Here is a 20,279-nt window from a genome sequence, read left to right as displayed (position 1 = left end):
CACAATGCCGGGCGCCGGCAGCGCAGCGCGTCAGCCCGGGGGCGGGGAGAGCAGCGGGCTGCGGCCTGCTCCCGGCGGGGAGTTAGGGAATTACGAAGTGTTTTGGTTCAAACACAGTCCCCCGAAAAGACACGCAAAAAGATGTTCAGCCGCCAACCGTCGGTTTTCGTAATGCTCCCCGTGTAACCTCAGCCACCGCAAAGGCTTGGCTGCCGCGCAGGATGGGGCTGGCTTGGAGCTGCTCTCTGAGGGGACCGTCCTGGCGGTTAAATTTCACAAAATGTCCTTCTTGAAAGAGCGATTTCTCCGTATTCTGGTAGCTGTATGTCTTCAGCCTCAAAGGCTGTCTGCCTGTAATGCAGGGCGATTCTCTTGTAATTCCCTAACTCCAGGGAACTAAAAACTTGATCTATAGTCCATACTTTCTACCCTAAGTCTTGAAAAATTGTCTTAAGCAAAATGGGGGATAACATTTTACAGCCTATTACTTGAAATCATTCTGTTTTAAATAATGGATTTTCTTCAGATTTTCCTGAAGTCTCCAGTTTTATTCAAAGAATGTTCTAAGATTCTGTTTTGTCTTCTGTGTCTGTCTTTTCATGAAAAAAAAAAAAAGGAAAATAAATTGTCATAAATTTGAGCAGTTTGTTGGGGTTCATTTACTATGATACACATTGCAAACCATACTGTAAACAGGCTGCCAGTGGCACGGTGTTACTATTCTTAGTAAGCACATTCATCTGTAGACACAAGTCTTTAAGGTATGCTTTAAGAAGCAAAAAGTGCAGGATTGCTTGATAAATAACTGATTTTAAGATCAGTGCCTTCGGGTAAGCAGTTCAGGATTTCACCTGTGTTCAGTCAAATAAAAACCAGGAGTCTACAGCATTTTTAAGGTTTCAAAATGCATTTGTTTGTGTGTTCTCAAAGGCTTTGATTTTTATATGTTTAATTTTAAAACAAACAAAAAAGTCTTTTCAGTAGGACTATTTACGTGCTTAACCAGTAAGCATTTTCCTAAAGATTTTCCTAAGCGCTTACACTTGGGGCTTCAGTCTCAGTGGCAGTGCACAACCCAATCCAAATGCCTCGATAAGAAGCCAGGATGGTTTGCTTGGAGAATGAGGAAATTAATTAAGTCAATTTATGACTATGCATAGGTATTTCTTAGGTAAGCTTTAATTGTTTACTTCCTTTTTGTTTGGACATTTCCACCTGTCTGTTTTATACAGCTTACTGGACACTGTTAGCTGTGGGCCTGTCAATACTCACCAAGTCTGCCTGTCTACCCAAGTAAAAATGAATAATTTGTTGTGGAATAAGGGTCTGTAAACTGTTTTATAATACTGCCTTTCTAAAGAAAAGGGACCGGGTATTTTGGGTAGAATTTGAATGTGACATTTTGAGCTAGAGATTCAGGCTTTTATTATTATCCCAATAATCAAAATGAGGGAGATGAGCAAGAATGACATGTAGCCATAGGACCTTATTAACAATTGTGAGACAAGTAAGAAGAATTGGGATTAATCACATTTAAGGGAAGCAAATTAGTATGTATTTGATTGTATGTATGTACTTCCTGCAGGCCTTGTTGTTTAGCTTAATGAAACAAGAATACTGTAAACAGCCAGTTTAGGTGGGGGACTGCTTTTACATTGTGAATGCCTGTTCAACTAGTGTATATGGAAGATAGATGAGTTTTTCTTTAATCAAAGCCATAGCAGTTGATTTTCCACCCTTCTTCACAGAGTAGTACCTTATTTCTGAAGTAAAATTACCGAGGGAATAGATGGTTACTGCATTGGAGTAAAATTGACAAGTTGTTGGTGTATAGTTCTTTTGGTAAGGATTCTGTAAAAAAATTTCAGAATAGTAGCAATAAATATTTGGGAATGTAAAATATTACCCCTCTCTTAGGAATAAATGTTTTATGTGTTGTTTGTGTTGTAATTAATACTATTTGTGTGAAATTATGGTTTCTTGAGTAAAATAAAAAAGCAGACTATTTAACAATGTCAATTATTTTTATAATGTCAGCTCATATCTGTTGATTATCCATCTTTTCTTATTGCAGGTGTGTATTGCCATAGAACTGGAAGCATGCCACAGGCCTGTTGTACTTGCCACACCTTCATAGCAACCCTGTCACCTCTATTAAATGTACCATCTAAAAAAATTTTTAAAGCTGTTTCTGTCTGATGTTCCACCCTTTTCTCTAGTCTTAATTTGTTCAATGCTCAGTGTTGCAGATCAGGAAAAAGAAGACCATATGCTACTCTTTTCACACGCAAAAAATATTAATGCGTTCAAGTCTTAAAATAATTTTCGCATTACATTACGTTAGGTTTATTGGTCTGTTGAGATCAATGAAAAAAATTCTTTTCTGTAGCTCTCTAGTTGTCTATTATGATGCATGGTATTTAGCTTTTAGTTGTCCTGTCCTCTCTGCAAATTAACAGCACCCTCCTTTATCTATGTCAAATGAAAACTGGACATAAAATTGTAATAGTCCCCAACACACAGTACAAGAATTCAGAATTATTCTTAAAAAATACCATGACAGTATATTCTGGGGAATTTTTTCTGCTGCTTAAATTGAGATTATTATTTTTTAATATCACATTTTTTGCTTATACATGGTGACACAGTACAAGCAGAAAAGTGATTCAAATCAAGTGATTTGAATCAAGTGGAGCACTTCTGAATTTGCTGTGTCCTGTTGTAATTCCAGGTTTTAGGTAATTGGGCATAAAATAACTTTAATAAGCAACATGTCTATTAATTAAAGTTTGCTTTTTTCAGGTTAAGTACACTCTTATGTGTATCTTCTGTGAAGGCCGTTGTGTGTTTGACATTTACGTCTCAGTAATTTAGTTTAAAATTTGTTCTATTTTCATTCTTTCACTTCTTGTCATTTATTTTTCTCGTGCATTATCATTTCACCTGCTGGCCTTGACACTCGGTCTGCTCAGTGTAGGCAGCCAAATATGGCAGGATTGCTCACAGGTTTGGAGGTGAATCGTGTAAGTGCGTGCAGCATTGTAACCTCCTTCAGACTTGCTGAATACCAGAATTGGGAACTGCACAGTTCCTGAATCTCTGGCATGTCTCTTAAACATAGGATGATCTTTCTCACTGCTTTGATGTACGCCTTTTGTAAATGCAGATTTACTAGTTAAGCAAAAGCAGAGTGGTTAAACTAAACTAGTCAGGATCTTTGAGTGACACTTAATCAGGTGTGAATGCTGCTTACTGTAATAGCATAGCATTGCAATTGATATTATTGAACGTACTCCTAACCCTAAGTAAAAATACTAGCCTGTCTTCATATGTTTTAAATAAGTCAATTTCTTTTCAAGTACCTTTTGAATCAGAAAGTAGAGCAGGTGTATTGGGACATTTCTGAGGGCATGTTTTGACTAGCAAGTTAAAAATGTTAGTTAGATGTTAAGTTAACTTTGTGTTGTGCTGTAATTATTATATTGTTGTTTGCTTTGATACCAAATTGCATTATTTTGTGATGGGCAGTGGGTGATTGAAGTCGTTCCCTGTAGCTTTATTGCCCTAATTACCAACAAAAACGCTCATGAGACCTATTGTGATTCATTCAATTACCTCTTAGCACCACTGCTCGTGTTCATTCCAAGCGATGTGCATCAGTCCTTCTGATTCAATTAAAGATGGGATGGCACTCAGCTGTATTAATTTCAGGTGTCTACTGCTAGTTCTAATCCATCCTGATAGGCATTTACAGATTCAGACTTTGAATAGAAGAACAGGGTTCTGTTGCCACAATGCACAGAAGGAAAACTGTCTGATTTCAACATGTTAATAGAAGTGGTTTCATGTTGAGGGAAGAATTGTAGTCTTTCCTCTGAGTTTGTTTTACCCATACACCTGTGTGCTTTTGTAACTACTATAAATCTATACGTAGTCACAGTACTAAACAATCTTCAGGATATGAGATACCATAAACTTATACGCCATAAAGTAAAGGTGTTTGTACACATTTCCCGTGCTTTTGCCACTGCAGAGTTAAGAGTTATGATGAAGAAAAGTTTGCCTCATAGTAGATTGAACATAGATACTTATATCAAAAGGCAAACTTAAATTTTAAATTCAAAGAGTGAGGGATGGGTTAATACAAAATACTTCTTGTTGGCCTTTCTAAAAAAATGTGCATTTTATTGGTCTGTGTAAGCAGAAACAAGCCCTGAAGATGTGCAATACTATGGGAACACTTCATAAGCTCATTAAATTATGAACACTAGAAGTTGGGCAAGAGACTGTTTCTGTTGTGGCCATAAATGGGTTAAAAGCAGATGAAATAACCTGCCCTCTGGTACCTGTGGTTGGTTGGTTTGTTTTTTAATTGAATAACAGACTTGTTCCTTTAGGATGTGGCTGTATTGGGAAGATAGATCATCCAGTACATTGAAGAATATTTTATTTTTCAGCATGAATTCCCCTTCCTGTGAGTTTAGGCTGTTCCTTTTTGCACAAATATGAGCGTGTGTTTACAGGCTAGTACAAATTTTGTTTATATATTTGCCTGTTAACATACATTTTATTTTCTTTAGTCAACTACAAGAGCAATCCCAGTTGTCTGCCGGTGACTCATCCTCTTTGTCATTTGCAAACTCTCAGTAATTATGTTATATTGTCTTTACAGACCCTAACAAAAATGTGAAGTGGGAATGCCCAGAATGTTACACCTATGACATGCATTAGGCACTCAGCAATGATTCCCTACGAAGTTACAGCACAGTTGCTTCAGTCGCTACATACAAATCTCAAACAGAGGCTTAGATGCTTTCCTGACTCCTGTGTAACCAGCCAGCAAAGCTCTTTTTCCACTTTTCTTGCTTAAATCTTGTCCAAACTGATTCTCAGATCAATGTGGTTTTGTTTGCTTGTTTGTTTGTTTGCATTGCCCTTTTGAGTACTGGTAATTGAATCAGGTGAACCTGTTAACATCTTTTCTGAGAAAAAACTGCTGTCCACTGCTGGAATTAATTTATTGCTGTCTTAGAGCTAGCAGTGTAACAGCAGACAAACAGATGCACGATATTCACCAGATCTTTTCAGCAGCTCCCGTCCCCTTGGTATTTGCAACTGAGGATAAGTCAGAATAGATTAAATACTTTTCCTGCTCACACAGGAGGTATGTGGCTGGTCTGGGAAAAAAAAAAAAAAAAAAACCACCTTTGTGCATTAAACCAAATCTGTACATTCCAAAATAATATTATTAATTAGATAACTGATTTATCCATTCAGGTAGCACCTGTGAGTTTTCCCTGGAAGACAATAAGCAAGAGTCAGCATGGCATGTAGCATGGTGTATTCACGTGTTTTCTTCCTGCCAAATGTGGAATATAGAAATACAGAAACTGCGATGGAGACTTTACTTGACAGTTCATTACACTGAAAACTCTCACGCTGAACATCCCTGCTACCAGCTGAACAATTAGCACAGCATGAGGTGAGGGGTAGAGGATGAAGAAACTTCAGCAATATTGCACTTCTGATGAGAATTTACTGCAACCTCATGTCTGTTGTCAGGAATTTCAGTTTAGATATGAAGGCATAGATCTGTTGAAGCAAAAATAATCCTGATTCTTGCCGTGTGATTTGATTCAGCCCTCCTGCACTGGGCAGAGGGTTCAGCTGCACTCTCTGGAGAAGTCTTTTCCTGAGCATCTCATTCTGACTGCAGAGTGTGTAACATGAAATTGCCTGTCAGCAATGTCAGAAATACACATTGTGCTGCAGTCTGTTTGTTTTGCTGCTCTCGCTTCTATTTGCCAAGAGTCTCCCTGCATCTTTTTAATCATTTCCTTTTTATTTCTGTTTCAGCATGTATGAGAAATATAGAAACATTTCCAGACGCCTTGTAGCCTACAGGCAATCTACTAATCACAAAGCAACAGCAGAGACTAGAAGGGTGTTCCCCTGTGTAAAAATAATTCTTTTTGGCTGCTGCAGCAGAGAGAAAAAGCCACTGTGTGCTTTCCCCAGGCTTTCATGAATCCTTAAAGAAAATTGTTCCATATTGCAGCCCCAGGGCTTCAGAGTGATACTATTACTGCAGGAGGGTTTCCATCTACTGAATGGAGTATTAGGTCCTTTGCATTAGGGGTGGCCTCCATCTGTGTAGCCAATGTTGCAGCAATGTCTACAAATACAGAAATTATCTATAAAAATAGACAAACTCAGCTAAGTAGCACACAGGCCAGCAAACTATGTAGGTATTCTTTTCTTCTGACACTGCCACGGCTGCGCTGCGGGCACGACCACCAGGACTCAGCATGACTGTGTACGTCTGAGCACCTCTAGCACAATTCCTCCCAACTACAGTGTGAGCACTCAGTTATTTTCCAGGTGGTTCTTTCTATAAAGCAGCATTAGAGATTTCTCATGGAAGAGATCTTGATGAAGAGCTGTTCGGTACAGAGGCATTGTTTGGTACAGAGTATAGACCTCTTCTTAAAACAGTCCTTTCTACACGTTTCATTCAAAGGACTTTGCCCTTTATACAAATATTTGCATAGTTGCCTGTGTGGTTGTGGTTATAAGCAGCATCTGAAAGAAATTTTGTTACTCAGGTTGAGCCAAAACGGATAAACAGAATGAACACACTTCTCAGGGAGTCTGGAAGACATCCAAAGAAATCCAATCTTGAAGAGCCAAATGCTTTCCTTTGTAGTACACTGACTATGCAGATCATTTTCACACATACCTGGGACATGTATTCCAAATGAAGCAGGGCTGTACCATAGCAGGTATCTGTATCCTGGCCTGGGTGCAAGCAGGTGTGTCTGTAGCCAAGTATGCCTACATGCAGCAAGTTCATAACAATCACTGGCATTTTGAGAGCATTTCCAGAAGTTGCGTGGGGTATTTCCCAAATGGGAGCCTTTTTTTTTTTTTTGACATTAGTTCACAGGGCACTGTGGATGACCTTGTCTGCCTCCTCCTGCCAGCGTGTGGACGGGTTTTGGCTGGCCGCTAGCTTGAGCATAGGGAATACCTGGTCTGAACCTTCCCTGCTCCAAGCAGAAAGCCAAGTCCCAGAGCTATTGAAGGGACCATTTAGTGGGTTGTGTGAGGAGCTCATCTGAAACTTGTGCAGCCAGTCTGAGACCTTATTTCCCCTTTGGCAGCATGGTCATCAGTAGATTCCTACGGCCATCTATTTTTAGGGGTCTTACACCTCTGCTCCTGTCTTACCTAACAAAACCTCACCGTGATCTAAGATCTGATAAACGACAATTTAGTTATAAAATAACAGCATGAACCAAGACTAGACAAAGTCGTCATGAAATGGCTGGCTCCTGATCAGCCCAGCCACACTTGGCATGCAGGATACGCAGGTGGGCTTGAATGTCTTATCTTGCTGGAGGCAAGATGATAGAAAGCCAGGACCAGCCTTACTGACAGAGTTACAGCAGTGTTTCAAAGCACTTGACACTTCTTTGTTTTTTCCCTTCAAGACATTTGGAGCCTTCCTTTGTAAACCTGTTTTTCAAAATTATCCAATACTTGGACACACAAACTGCAGCTTTCTAGGTTAAGACTAAGTTAGGACTCATCACATAGTACGGCTCTTCTGTTACTGTCTTATTTTAAAAATAACCTCATAATGTACAAGAATCACTTGTAGATTTTTTCCTTTCTAGTAGTTTTCTGTATCTTTCACTAAGAAGTTAAATCCATTGCTAGGAACCAAGTTACTTTTGTTTTCTTTCTCTACAAGGCAACTCATAGCTGTCAAAGATTTTGGTATTTGTTTGCCCGTTAATGACTTATGTTGTTTTTTTTTTTATTTTATTCATAGGATGCTGCTTTTTTTTTTTGAATGTATTTGAAACCCCAGGCCCATGCTTATAAATATTCCACAGCTGCTTTCTCATTACATTCATTTTTTCTATTCATGTGGTATAGTCTTTTGCTTAATCCTGCCCATGTCTTAGCTGTGATTCATGGCTTTTATATACATTCACAGTTCTGCACCATTTCTTCCTCTTTGCCATGAGCTGTTTTTTTTTGTTTTTTTTTTTTTTTCCCTTCCTACTAATGTACAATCTCATTGGATTACTTGATATGTTTGTTCAGGAATGGAGTATGTAAGTTTAAATTTTTAGGTCTCATTTGTTTACTTTTCTTTTTAACAGCACATTTGTTCATAGAACGTTTTTGGAAGATTTTATGAGTTAAATAAATTAAGTTGGTGTGTCTATACGGGCTTTTTATTTCAGGGAAAGAATTACATGTCAGTCAAATTCTAATAATATTGTCAAATGCTACAGGGAAAACTGAGATATTATAATCCATCACACTTGATATTAAGGAAGTAATTTGCATCATAAAAATGAGGTCTCTAAATGACAATCTCAGACTGAGCATGATGTTAACCAAACAGAAATCCAAAGACTGTAGAGAGAGGATGCTTCCCACAGTGTGTAATTCTACAAACTTCTTTGATTTATCTCTTAATCTTCACCATCTTATTTAAAATTATTACCAAAATGTGTAAGGTTACGTTTCCTGAAGACAACTTCTAAGTCATCATTTCCTATACCAAAAATCAACAAGTATGGCTAATTTCCTCAAATTCTGTAAAAACAAGTTAATTGAACAATTCAGAATAAATGTTTTATGAAGAAACTTCTATTGCCTCCATCCCATCAGTTGATCTTGGTTATTGTTTATTGTGAGCATCAGAAATTCAATTTTTTTATTACATTTCATCAAAACATTTCCATTGACTTTATTGCCCAGAAGTGTACTGGATTGGTCTTAAAAAAAAAAAAAAAAAAAAAAGCAGCAACAACAACAACAACAAAGTGCATTTTGTTTTAAATTGAGAACTTGAAAAAGAAAACATATTTAGTATATAAATGATTTACAGTAAAAAATAAAAACATTTGCATAGTGTCTGTAGCCAGAAACTTAATGATGGCAAAGAAATTTTTTAAAGAGAAATGTGTGAAAATTAAAGTGCTGCTATTGACAGTCCCAGCACAGTCCTGAAAAATGTCTGAATCTGTGTTTCTGTTCTACAAATGCTTGTCCATGAGATTATTTGTTTGAGCTGCTGCTTTGTGAGTGTCTGAGGGTAAAAAACTTGCATGTGCTAATAGACTTAACAAAGTTGAACAGAAGTCTAACAAGAACTGCAAATAAAATTATTTTTGTCCACACTCCAAGTTTCTCCCACTTCCAAATCCTTTCAGCATTTATAAATATGACACAGCTGTTTAAACTGCTATAAACCCCCTGCTATAGTCAGGGGTGTATTGGAAAACCTTGCTGTCAATAGTTTCTTTGATTCCAGCGGGCAGGCTGGTGGCGCCTGGCGCAGGAACATCTGGAGCAAACCCTGGGGTGCTGCAGGGTGAGGACACCCCAGGGGAGCGCTTGTGGAGGCAGCAGAGCTGGGTGCCTGCTATGAGATGCGTGTCACAGCCCGTCCTAAGGGGATTTCAACACTTTTGAGCAGATAAACAGACAGAGACGTGTTCATCATTATTCATGTTTAAGAACTGGACATCTGAAGAGTGAACGAGGCGCCGTCTCAGCTTACTGCTTATGATCCTTGTCACTCATGGCAGAATTACACAGGCCATCAGTCTCACCAAATAAATAGGTCATTCAGACACTGCATTTAATTCACCGAGCAGCTATTAGGTCATGCAGAATCAGTCAACATGAGAGATGATGTGCTTTATTTGGTTTTGCAATGCAACCACAGCGCAGCAGTGCTGGGTAGCTTTTATTGACCTGCTCACTGGTGGCTGAGGACACCAAGCTTGTGGAAGCTGCCACTTCACCTTGGATGGGGGAGCAGAACTACAACAGGATCCAAGTGCCCATTCCTCTCTTCAGCAAGTTGCAAAAGGAAACAGGTACTATGTGAGCACTCATAAACCATGTCTTCCTTCAATACCACCAAGAAACATCTATCTGAGTCGGCAGAAGACATGTTGTTTGTAGTAGCTCTTAATAAGTATAGCTGGTGCAGAGTTACTAATTGCTGTCCCTTCTGTCTGAGCATTTTCTCCTCAGCTGAGACACTCACATTTCCACAACACCCCCAGAGCAGTTTGTGTTTTATAGCATCAACAGATGTTGAAAACAAGCAAAACTCATTTGAATTCTTTCCCCATGCTTTTCATTGTGTTTTAGAGAATGGTTTCTTGCCCTCAGACCCAGCAGCAGACTTTATTTTGATTACATGATTTGTAGTTTTTAATTTTTATTTTTGAGGAACCATGTATTTTTCACCATGGGCATGTCTGCATCTGTCATTGTTCATTAATGGAAATTTCATTAAAAAAGCAGTAATGCTCATCCAGCATTACAATGAAAGAACAAAAAGGAAGGTACATGTGCCAGTTTGGGAAGTAGCCTGGCCAAGTGTTATCTTTGGAAAACAACAAAAAACCAAAGCTGTCATTGGTCATGCAGACAGGATTTGGTGGAGCTTGATGAGTATGATTTATATTAATAGCAATAGTGCATGGAAAAAATAATCATTTTGTATTCTGAAGTAAGAGTATGGGTTTTATTCCCCAAGTAACAAATACCTACAATGCCAGCGAGTGAAGGCCTTGACTCAAACTGCATTGAGCTCAGAGGAAATGCCTGCAGGTTTGGGCCTCCATTCAGAGCACCTCATAGGTCTTGTAAGAGGTGTCACTTGGTGTGAACAGGCAAGAACATTCCTCTGACAAGAATGCGGTGTTTGCAGGTGCAGGGATTTTAAAACTAGGGCGGATAAGGCAGATGGAGGTCTCCATTCTGGCAGAGGAAGGGCTGGTGCCATCCCAACTGCCTCTCTACTTGGTCTAGAAGAGGTGTCCAGCCCAGGTTTAACACACACACACACACACATTTACTCTGGAGTTGTATCTTTTTTATTATTATTATTATTTTTTGCTATAATGTCTCCCAGGTTACATTGTACCATTTAAAAGGTCGTAACTCACATGGTATATTTTCCCAGGATCCTTACCACAGACTTAGGAAGGCTGAACCACCCTCTTATATCTGCTTACGCATCCAAGGAGAAGTTCTTATGCCACTCTTTCACACATGGAATCACTTGTCCCCTAGGGCTGCACGAAATTTCAGGTATTTGCTACTTTCTGGGGTAGTAACAAATATATATAGTTTATTACCCACTTTCTATAGCTATGATCTGAGTATTTCATACACTGAATGAGAACATTAATTTAAGAACAAGTGCCACCAATGTCCCCAGTAATGCCCCTATTCCACAATGATTTCCTAAGGAAAACTATTTGGAGACTGTTGCTTAGTTCTTACTCTTTGGAAATGTGTTGGGTGATACCACATGATACGCAACTTGAAACTTGATGTGATAATTAACTTATTCCTGGTGCACCTGTGTTGTAATATTTATAAATGCTATTTTGCACTTAAGAACACCGTAATATCTAAATGAAAAAATAAAAATAAGAAATAATGAAAAGTTTTCCATTAAGTTACATTGACTGACGTGAATTCTTTATCATTTGAGTCCTGTGTCAGCTTTTCCATTATGTGGCCCAGGAGGACTGTTAATGCTGCCTGGCATACAGTAACCCAGTTCATTCCCTACCTAATTGGGTACTTGGCTACAGATTTGTGACATTTGGGCTCTTCCGGGGTTTCCATGCTATTCCAAGATTTCATTCTTTTCCTGTGAGATTGCTCCCTCTGGATGTATTAGGAGCGTGTGGTGCCCCTTCGACACTGGAAATAAGAAAACGGAACTGTTTTCACAATTTGTTTACCCAACCAAGGAAAAGAACAAAAAATCTGAAGGAAAAAAAGCACTTTGCCTGCACATTAAGAATATGCTTATTCTGTCAAATATAGCTTTCATATTAATTGTGTCTTACTACATTTGTAGTGATTTTCTTTGTCAAAGTAGCTAGCACTTAAAAACAACATGAAAACATACTCTGAAATTAGAGCCTGATATCACAGATTAAGGCATAATTTTTGAGGAAAGTTGGTAGATCTGCCAATTAATTTCTTTGCCTGTCATACTGACTTCCCCCTGATGATTTCACTTAAAAAATACATTGCTCTTCATAACAGAGGGCGAATTTGGTGGGAAGGCTATAAGGAGTTCAGCCTTCCCATTAGCAACTAGCTGTAGATGCAGAAGATGTTCCTGTATCATCTGGCAGGGTAATATCTGACAAGTTTTCTTGTCTGTCATCTCAACTGTAAGTCATAAATGTTACATCAGTGTGCCAGGAAGACAGGCAGGACTTCAATTTTAATGGATGACAAAAAAGATCAAGGGACTGGTTGGCACCGAAGCACCCAGAATGCTGGGTGAGGCCAACTAAAACAAGAGGTCACGGGCAACGGCTCCTCACCTCTCCTTGCCCTTGGCCAAGCTTTAAATAATAAGTCACTGCTGAAAGACCCGTGGAACAACTGGGAATTGCAAGCTGTCTCCTGCCTCCTACTCTATTTTGTTTCTGTGACTCTCACATTAACAAGGTTTACTGTATGTTGCCTTTTTTTTTTTTTTTTTTAGTTTCATGCTGATTCTTACAGCCATTGAAAAGCTTGCTGTCACTGTAACTGAAATAAAAGAAAGCACACTGTAGGCTTTTTGTCAGAAATGATTTGTAAAAAGAAACGGCAGGAAGCACTTTCTTCTCTATTTATATGACTAGGTGAGTGCCAATAGCTTTTGATAGACATTGTAAAGGATAATGATCTTTCTGTAGTTTTAATTTTAAGCATGTCCACACCGAATGAATTATGTGTGAATACATGATAATTTTACCAAACTAACAATTTGACTAAATTCCCGGAAACCTTTGAGACATTCACATAGGAAAGTCATTGATTTTCATGTCTGGTTAGGAAGCTTACAAACTCAGTGTGTTAGAAGTCAAGTTAAAAATAACAGAACGTCTCTTAGAAACTAAAATATCTATTTTTTTTTCTAATTGACATTTTCCAAGAACTTCCAAAAGTTAGCCTGGGCATCTTATAAAATGTCCTAAAATACAGAATCCTCATGAAATTTCTGCCTCCTCTCCCAGATTATGAAAGTGGCATTTTGAGAAGGTCTGCTGGGAACAGGCTCTAAAAGAAAAAAGTGAGCCTGTCTTTCACTTCCAAAGAAGACCCTCAAGCACTTAACGAAGAACAAGATTCACAATAATGAATCTTCACAGTTGCCATTGCTATAGGAAAATTGTGTTAGCTCAAGAAAGCTTCCTGGAATCTTTTCACCCAGCATGTTAAACATGTATGTACATGTGTCTCTGTGCGTCCTGTTCTCTTTCCCAGACAACACAAGTCGTTTAGGGAGCATCAAGAAATAAAAAAAGAGCGGGAGAAAAAAGAGTTTCTTTCTCTCAGGTCACACAAACTTAAAGCAACTATGATCTGGAAAGAACAGCTGGGTTACAATGGTATCGTGCTTGGGCTGCTGCAATGACTTCTCACCACCTGCCTCCGGTGGAAGGCAGTATGGAAAAAATTAGTTTCCTAACCAGATGTCTAACAGCTAACTAGATAGGGAAATATGCGGCCACATGCAAACTGCAGCAACAAGCTCCAGATCTCTTCAATGACAACCACTCAAATCTACGACTTAAGAAAATCTTAAACCATGCAATAAGAACCAAGAGTAGGCACCTATTTTAAGGGACCAAGGCTCTTTATTGTAGTTGCTGATGTCAGGTTGGGCTCTTAAAAAGAGGAGGAATCTCACGGAAAACACAAATATTAATGTCACCGATATTTTTGTTTGCAAGAATGAGGAAAAAATGGAGTATGAGCTACCTATATAGGATCTTCTTAACCTTGTTATTGAGGACTAAGTAGTATGTGTAGATACTGTTCACATAAAGTAATTCAGTCACAGTCCTCTCCTCTCAGGCAAACTAACTAACTAAATTTGAATCAAGATTCTAATTTTCAAACTCAAATTGAGTTTCCGTATCTTAACATTCTGGCAGCCTCCAAAGAAGCATTATAGAACTGATGTAAGACCAACCAATACATCAGGGGGGAACTAGGTGTCCTGAGCCACATAAGCCCTCTTTCAGGTCTGAAGCACAAAGAGAAATCATGAAAATTAAATATAAATAGTTAAAAATTGCTTTGAGACTAACATGGTTATGTTACACCAAAAGTTAGCAGGGTATCCTGAAATTAAGTTGGGAGAGAAGGAAGGATCATCAAATAGGTATGATAAAGCTTTTAGAAATGGTAAGTACTTTATCACTTGGTGTATATATAGATAGAATACTGGGCAGGTAGAAGCAGAGAAGACTTACATTGTGTTGTAACAATCAGCATCTCTATCAAAAACACATTAAAACAGGTATTTTACTGTCTTGGTATCATCTTTTTGAAAGGGCTTTGCAGCCCTTTGGTATCGGTGGCAGATCCATGAAAGACATTCCCAGTGTTGATTTTTTCCTCCTTTGTCAACAGTCTGAATGAATTCTGGTGAAAGTGGTTAAATTTCATCTATATCTATAAGAAATCTGAATTACTGGACAAAGTAACTCTGATTTCATGACACCTCCATCTAAAACCGGGGTTCTGATTATTCTCTTCAAGGAAGATTTCCTGCGGACTTGAGTTGGGACAATCCTCAATATCAATACAGGCCAGGTGATGAGTGGATTGGGAGCAGCCCTGCAGAGGACTTGAGGATACTGGCGAATGAAAAACTGAGCCTAAGTCATCAGCGGGCACTTACAGCCCAGACAGCCAATTGCGTCCTGGGCTGCTTCAAAAGCAGTGTGGCCAGCAGGGCGAGGGAGGGGATTGTCCCCCTCTGCTCTGCTCTTGTGAGACCCCACCTGGAGTGCTGTGTTCAGCTCTGGGGCCTCCAGCACCAGAAGGACATGGACCTGTTAGAACTAGTCGAGAGGAGGGCCATGAGGATGCTCAGAGGGCTGGAGCACCTCTCCTATGGGGACAGGCTGAGGGAGTTGGGGTTGTTCAGTCTGGAGAAGAGAAGGATCCAAGGAGACTTTATTGCAGTCCTTCAATATATATAAGAAAGACTTTTTATCAGGGTCTATAGTGACAGGGTATGTGGCAATGGCTTTAAACTGAAAGAAGGTAGATATAGATGGGATATAAGGAAGACATTTTTCATGATGAGCATGGTGAGGCACTGGCACAGGTTGCCCAGAGAAGCTGTGGATGCCCCATCCTTGGGAGTATTTAAGGCCAGGCTGAATGGAGCAACCTGGTCTAGTGGGAGGTGTCCCAGGGGTTGGATTAGATGGTCTGAGATCCCTTCCAACCTAAACCCTTCCATGAATCTTTGATGTGTGAACACGTTTTACACCTGGTGCTCAGGCAGTCTGGTACTATTTATTTGGCACATACATCTAGCAATGGAGCTTCTAGGAAAATTTCTTTCAAGTTACAATATCAACAGAAATAAAATACAAACTCTTCTAAGGAAGGTAGAGGCTAATGTGACATAGGAAAACCAATGGGAGTATGAATGAACGGGGCCTTCTGTAGGAAAGTACATTTGTGTGTGGTATTCAAAGAGGTGGTTACTTCTCCAGCACTGCTTTCTCTACTCCACACATCATCCTCTCTCAAGTGTTCTTATTAACATTAGCAAGTTCACCTGATGAGTTGTTTTCATTTTGTACTTAATTTTGTACTGGGCTGCTATATTCTACACCTAAATATGAGGTTTTAAGCAAAAAACTTAGACCATTTTTTCCCCACCATGTCAGTTTGTCCAATCTTAAATATTATTGCCTCATTCCACAAACTAATTCAGGGTTAATATCTTCCCCACTTGATAATTATTACAGTATTCTTTAATTTTATTTATCACATGATCTTTTTTTTTTTCCTTATAAATGCTTTTTAGAACCAGACAATGACAGAACAGAATGTTTTACACATACTATTTTACTATTAATCTTATTCTGTGTTGGTAGTTGAATAGCCATTTTGTAACTGATGATAACAGAAATCTTCTGATTAGACAAAGACTACCCACTACACAAATACTGTGGTGAAAGTTTTTGTAAGAAACTGAAAGACTAAATAAGGCCTTGAATAGCTTTATTGAAATCTGTATAAATAAACATGCGCATTTCAAATGTAAACCCAAGTGAACTCAAGTGCAGACAAAATTTTAACCTCTGTCATGCAGGAGGTTAGTTTACATTAAAAAAAAAAAAAAACAAAACTCAAAGCAGCTTTAAAATACCAGGATGAAACACCAGTTTTAATATCAAGGTATAAAGCAAAGCCATGTCCAACATACCTCAGTTATATCCTGGTCAAATGCAATTTTTTAAACTTTTTAATGCTAACATAAATAAATAATTTACCAAAATGTGCACTCACAGAGTGAACTTTTATTTACAATACACAATTTATAACCTATTGTATTTGATTAGTTCAAGTGAAGAACATCATACTTTTTGCTTTTTTTTTTTTCATTATCTGTTTAAACAGTGGGACACAAAGCGATTCTCCAGGTAGTAGATATGTGAAGTGTGCCCCTGCAGTTAAGGGTTCCTCTCAAAGGCAGTATTGTATACAAATCAACAATACATTCTTCCAACTAGATCAAAGGGAAAGCAGCAAATTAAAAAAAATGTTTCAAACTGTCACACTTATTTTGGCATCCTGGACCCCTGAACATAGTCAACTAAAATCCAATTTGAAGTTTTTATGCCTTATATACTGTACAGGTTCTGACTTGAACATGCAAATGCCAATTCTCTTATTATAATGAGTTACCTTTTCAGATATGCAGTAAGGCTATGGTGAATTCCATCAGGAACACACAAAGAAAATGAACAGGCCTACCTTTAAAACCAATTTGTTCATTAACAATTTAAAGGCAGGTTATATTGAAAAAAATCTCATCTAAGCCCGATGCACAGTCATTACTATTGATACAGAATACTATTAAATCTGACCCTATTACAGAGTAGTTTGCAAGCTGTCAGACTATGAAAACTGGGGAGAGAACTTACAGCACAATTTTAAATTTTGGACTGACATCAGATTAAAATTATGCATGTCTTATAAGCAAGATAACAGGAATTATGTCTGCAGCATAGATTCCAACAAGCAACAAAGGATACTTACATTTAATTGAAAATCTTTTTGTTAATGCAGCATGACATCCAGAACCTGTTCCACAGCAGCAGTAAGGTGAACGTAATATTCTGGATGCTCAACTATATCACAAAAGGTTAAAACACCTTTTTAAGCTATTTCTTCTATCATGATCGAATTTAAAAAAAAATATTAATTTTTAGGGAGAAACAAAAATTTGATGTTTCAAGAAAACTACTGCTTATATATTTATGACATTTTTATTCGTAGTCTGTGTGACAGCCTAAGGTACATGAATGTATTCATCTAGGAACTAGACTTGGCAGTAGTATTCTTGCAGTACTAAGAAAATAAATGTCAGAAGTCCACAGATTTAACATTTTAGTTATTAACTCACATCCAAAACAAAAGAAAACATAATCCATCAGAACAGCAGCAGAAAACTTAAAAGGGGTTTATTTGTGATTTCCTATATATAGCTTGTGAATACAAGACTAAATGCATTAGAGACAATTTCTGTTAAAGGTTTTATTGTTTCACTTCAAGTACTGCACATGTTAAAATGTAATAAAGATTTACATTCTGTTATCTGAAATTCCCCATCTCAGATTTTTATTTTTAATTTGTTGGGCAATTTCACTCTTTCAATAGGTATCCCCAGTAAGAAAGTCTCTTTTATGGCTTCTAGTTCTTCCATTAATTAGTGTGCATACAATTTTCATTTTCTATATCATTATCATTTTCATTGCTGTCTTCATCACTTTCTAATGGGATGCCTGTGGCAGCTGAAGCACCTTGTTTAGTTTCCCGGTCAAGAGGAAAAAAGCCAGTTCCACTGATTGTGTCCTGTCTCTGGTAGAAGAGCACATATGCTGCTTTGGACTGTAAAAGAGAAGAGTATAATATGCTGATGAGACTCCAGACAAAACATTTAAAATCAGTCTTTTTTTCTTTTTCTCCTTCTAGGCCCATAAGGTAAAATTATATAGAAAAACAAAGCTTTCATAATAGGCTATTTTTGCATGTTGACGCGAACAATTGTTATTTTGCATGGTCCTTTAAAACGAGACAAACTACTCTCTACAAATTTACTGCAAGGTTCATGACTAACGCTTTGCTTTTCTTCCCTCAAGTTAGTATCATCAACAGTGTCAGTTTTAGAAAAGCAAAAGGTACTTGCCACTATTTGGTCCTCACATGCAGTTGACACACTACTGTCATCAAAGTAGTACCATTTTCCATCATCTTTATTTTTTGCAAAAGCAGTATCTAGAACAACAAAAGTGCAATGTTTAAGGACTTTGTATCTTCTTAGATCTACTGCAATCAGTTGCTACAGTTTGTGATTGTCAAACACTTGACTTCTAACTACTAAAAATCTGTTATCACTATTAGAAAGTCCACAATTTAACACTTTTTATATTCTTTTAAACAACACTTAACCAATAACATTCCCCTTCTAAGGAGAATGTATATAGAGAAAGGAGAGTTGAAATAAAAACCCTCAGTCACTTTTTCATTTTTCTCTCTCCTTTCAATGAGATGTACAATGTACAAAAATACAGACGAGTAAGACAAAATAAATTGTCAGACTACAGTAGCTCTTATGAATCTCCTAACCTTTCTCTTTTCACAATATCCATAACTAGAAGCATAAAAGGACTACAATTATCCTTGAAAGCTCATTTCATATAGTTTTTTTATTAGAACACCCGTGAAAACATTTCAAGGTAATGAAAAAAAACTATCCTTCAATCATTAAAAAATGCCATTGACTGAAAATGATCGATACTTAAATAAACATAAAAAGTTGATATGTTAAATGATTATACTTGAAATAACTTACAATGCCCTCCTCCCATTCCTCCATAGTGGTTGGAGACAGCAATCAAGTTGTAGCGGCAAGGCCCTGCATTTGGATTAATAAGGAACTCTGACATGTCCAAGTCACTGTTAAAAAACACAAATAAAAATAAATTAAAATACTAGTTATCTCTCTCTATATATTTATCCATTTCGCATTTTAGTGGTCTTTGAGCCCTTTACTTTACATTTTCCACAAAATGTGCATATACCACACCATACCGACAGTGCATCTCTTTCAATCTGAAGGGTGGAACCAGAGCCAGTACTCTACCCCAAATGCTTGGTAGAGTTCTTCCATACTTATCTACTCTAATTATATTTTTATAAAATTCATACTTTTCACCTACAAGCATTTTATCATCAGTAGTTACTGGATCCATGCGTGGAAGCTGAGAACAAAAACATTCTACACACTTGTTGGATTAAACATATGTCCTAGTCATGCTGTTACCCTTCTAGCACCAAAACACTTAGGTTTCTTACTTTATTGGAAAGTCAACCAATGTGTCCAACTTGTCCCTCATGTATCTGCTGTAGGAAAAGCGCTTCAGATGAACTACCAGTACTGGGGGAAGTGACCACAAGTCTAACTTTTTGGTAGCTTGCTGATGTTCTTTACAGTTTGGACAATACCTAAAAGAAAAACATACTAATTAAATAACTGCAGTCCATATATATGTTCAATACATTGCTATAGAGAAAGCCAGCAACATGGGAGGAACTGAATGAGCAAAAGCTTATACACACTGATACCACTTCTAGTTTAAAACACAAGATACTGCTGTGCAAGAAGGCTTACAGTGAAGCTTAACAGTGTTTAAAACACATTAGTATCACCCTCCACTACAGCAATCTCTTCTCCTATAGTAGTCTCTGTAGTCTTTACTTAAAGCAGTTTTCTCACATTAAGACAAAAGGTCAGGAAAACTCAGTACAAGCGAGTCCATAATTAACAGGCAACTGTGGTTCTTCCAAGTTTCAGTTTTCAAATCCGTCCATCTCCCATCCCATCCCCCTCACCACTAAAATGACTACTGGAACCTGCAAAAGCTCTCTATATTTATTCTCTAATTAGGCAAGTGCTAAAAAGGCTGTGACTTATAATAAAAGTTTCTGCTCCCTACTTGAATACTTGAATCTTTCAAGAACTAAGGCTCAGGGAGGAAAGTAAGTAAGAATCATGCATGAAAACAACTCTTCTGTAAAGCTGCCTATGCATATTCTACTTCTTGGTATCTAACAAGAAAGATCTAGGAAAAGAAGATGAGCCCTCAATTAGGAAGGGCTGCAACAGACTGCATTGC

General features: G+C 37.9%; 1 protein-coding gene across 2 annotated transcripts in view; it reads right to left on the bottom strand.

Moving 5' to 3' along the window:
• Positions 1-16,339: 16,339 nt before the first annotated feature.
• Positions 16,340-20,279, bottom strand: part of USP15 (ubiquitin specific peptidase 15) — an 81,489-nt gene continuing 77,549 nt past the window's right edge. For both annotated transcript variants that reach the window (XM_035543981.2, XM_035543982.2), the window contains 4 exons: positions 19,459-19,608; positions 18,956-19,059; positions 18,290-18,378; positions 16,340-17,991 (listed from right to left, as the gene is read on the bottom strand). In XM_035543981.2, coding sequence (XP_035399874.1) covers positions 17,806-17,991; positions 18,290-18,378; positions 18,956-19,059; positions 19,459-19,608 — 529 coding nt within the window. In that variant the 3' untranslated portion in view covers positions 16,340-17,805. The remainder of the gene's footprint in view (positions 17,992-18,289; positions 18,379-18,955; positions 19,060-19,458; positions 19,609-20,279) is intronic.

The sequence above is a fragment of the Cygnus atratus genome, chromosome 1, assembly GCF_013377495.2.
Source record: "Cygnus atratus isolate AKBS03 ecotype Queensland, Australia chromosome 1, CAtr_DNAZoo_HiC_assembly, whole genome shotgun sequence".
Taxonomy (NCBI): Eukaryota; Metazoa; Chordata; class Aves; order Anseriformes; family Anatidae; genus Cygnus; species Cygnus atratus.
Note: the sequence above shows the minus strand (reverse complement) of the source record. Positions and strands in the feature narration are given on the sequence as shown.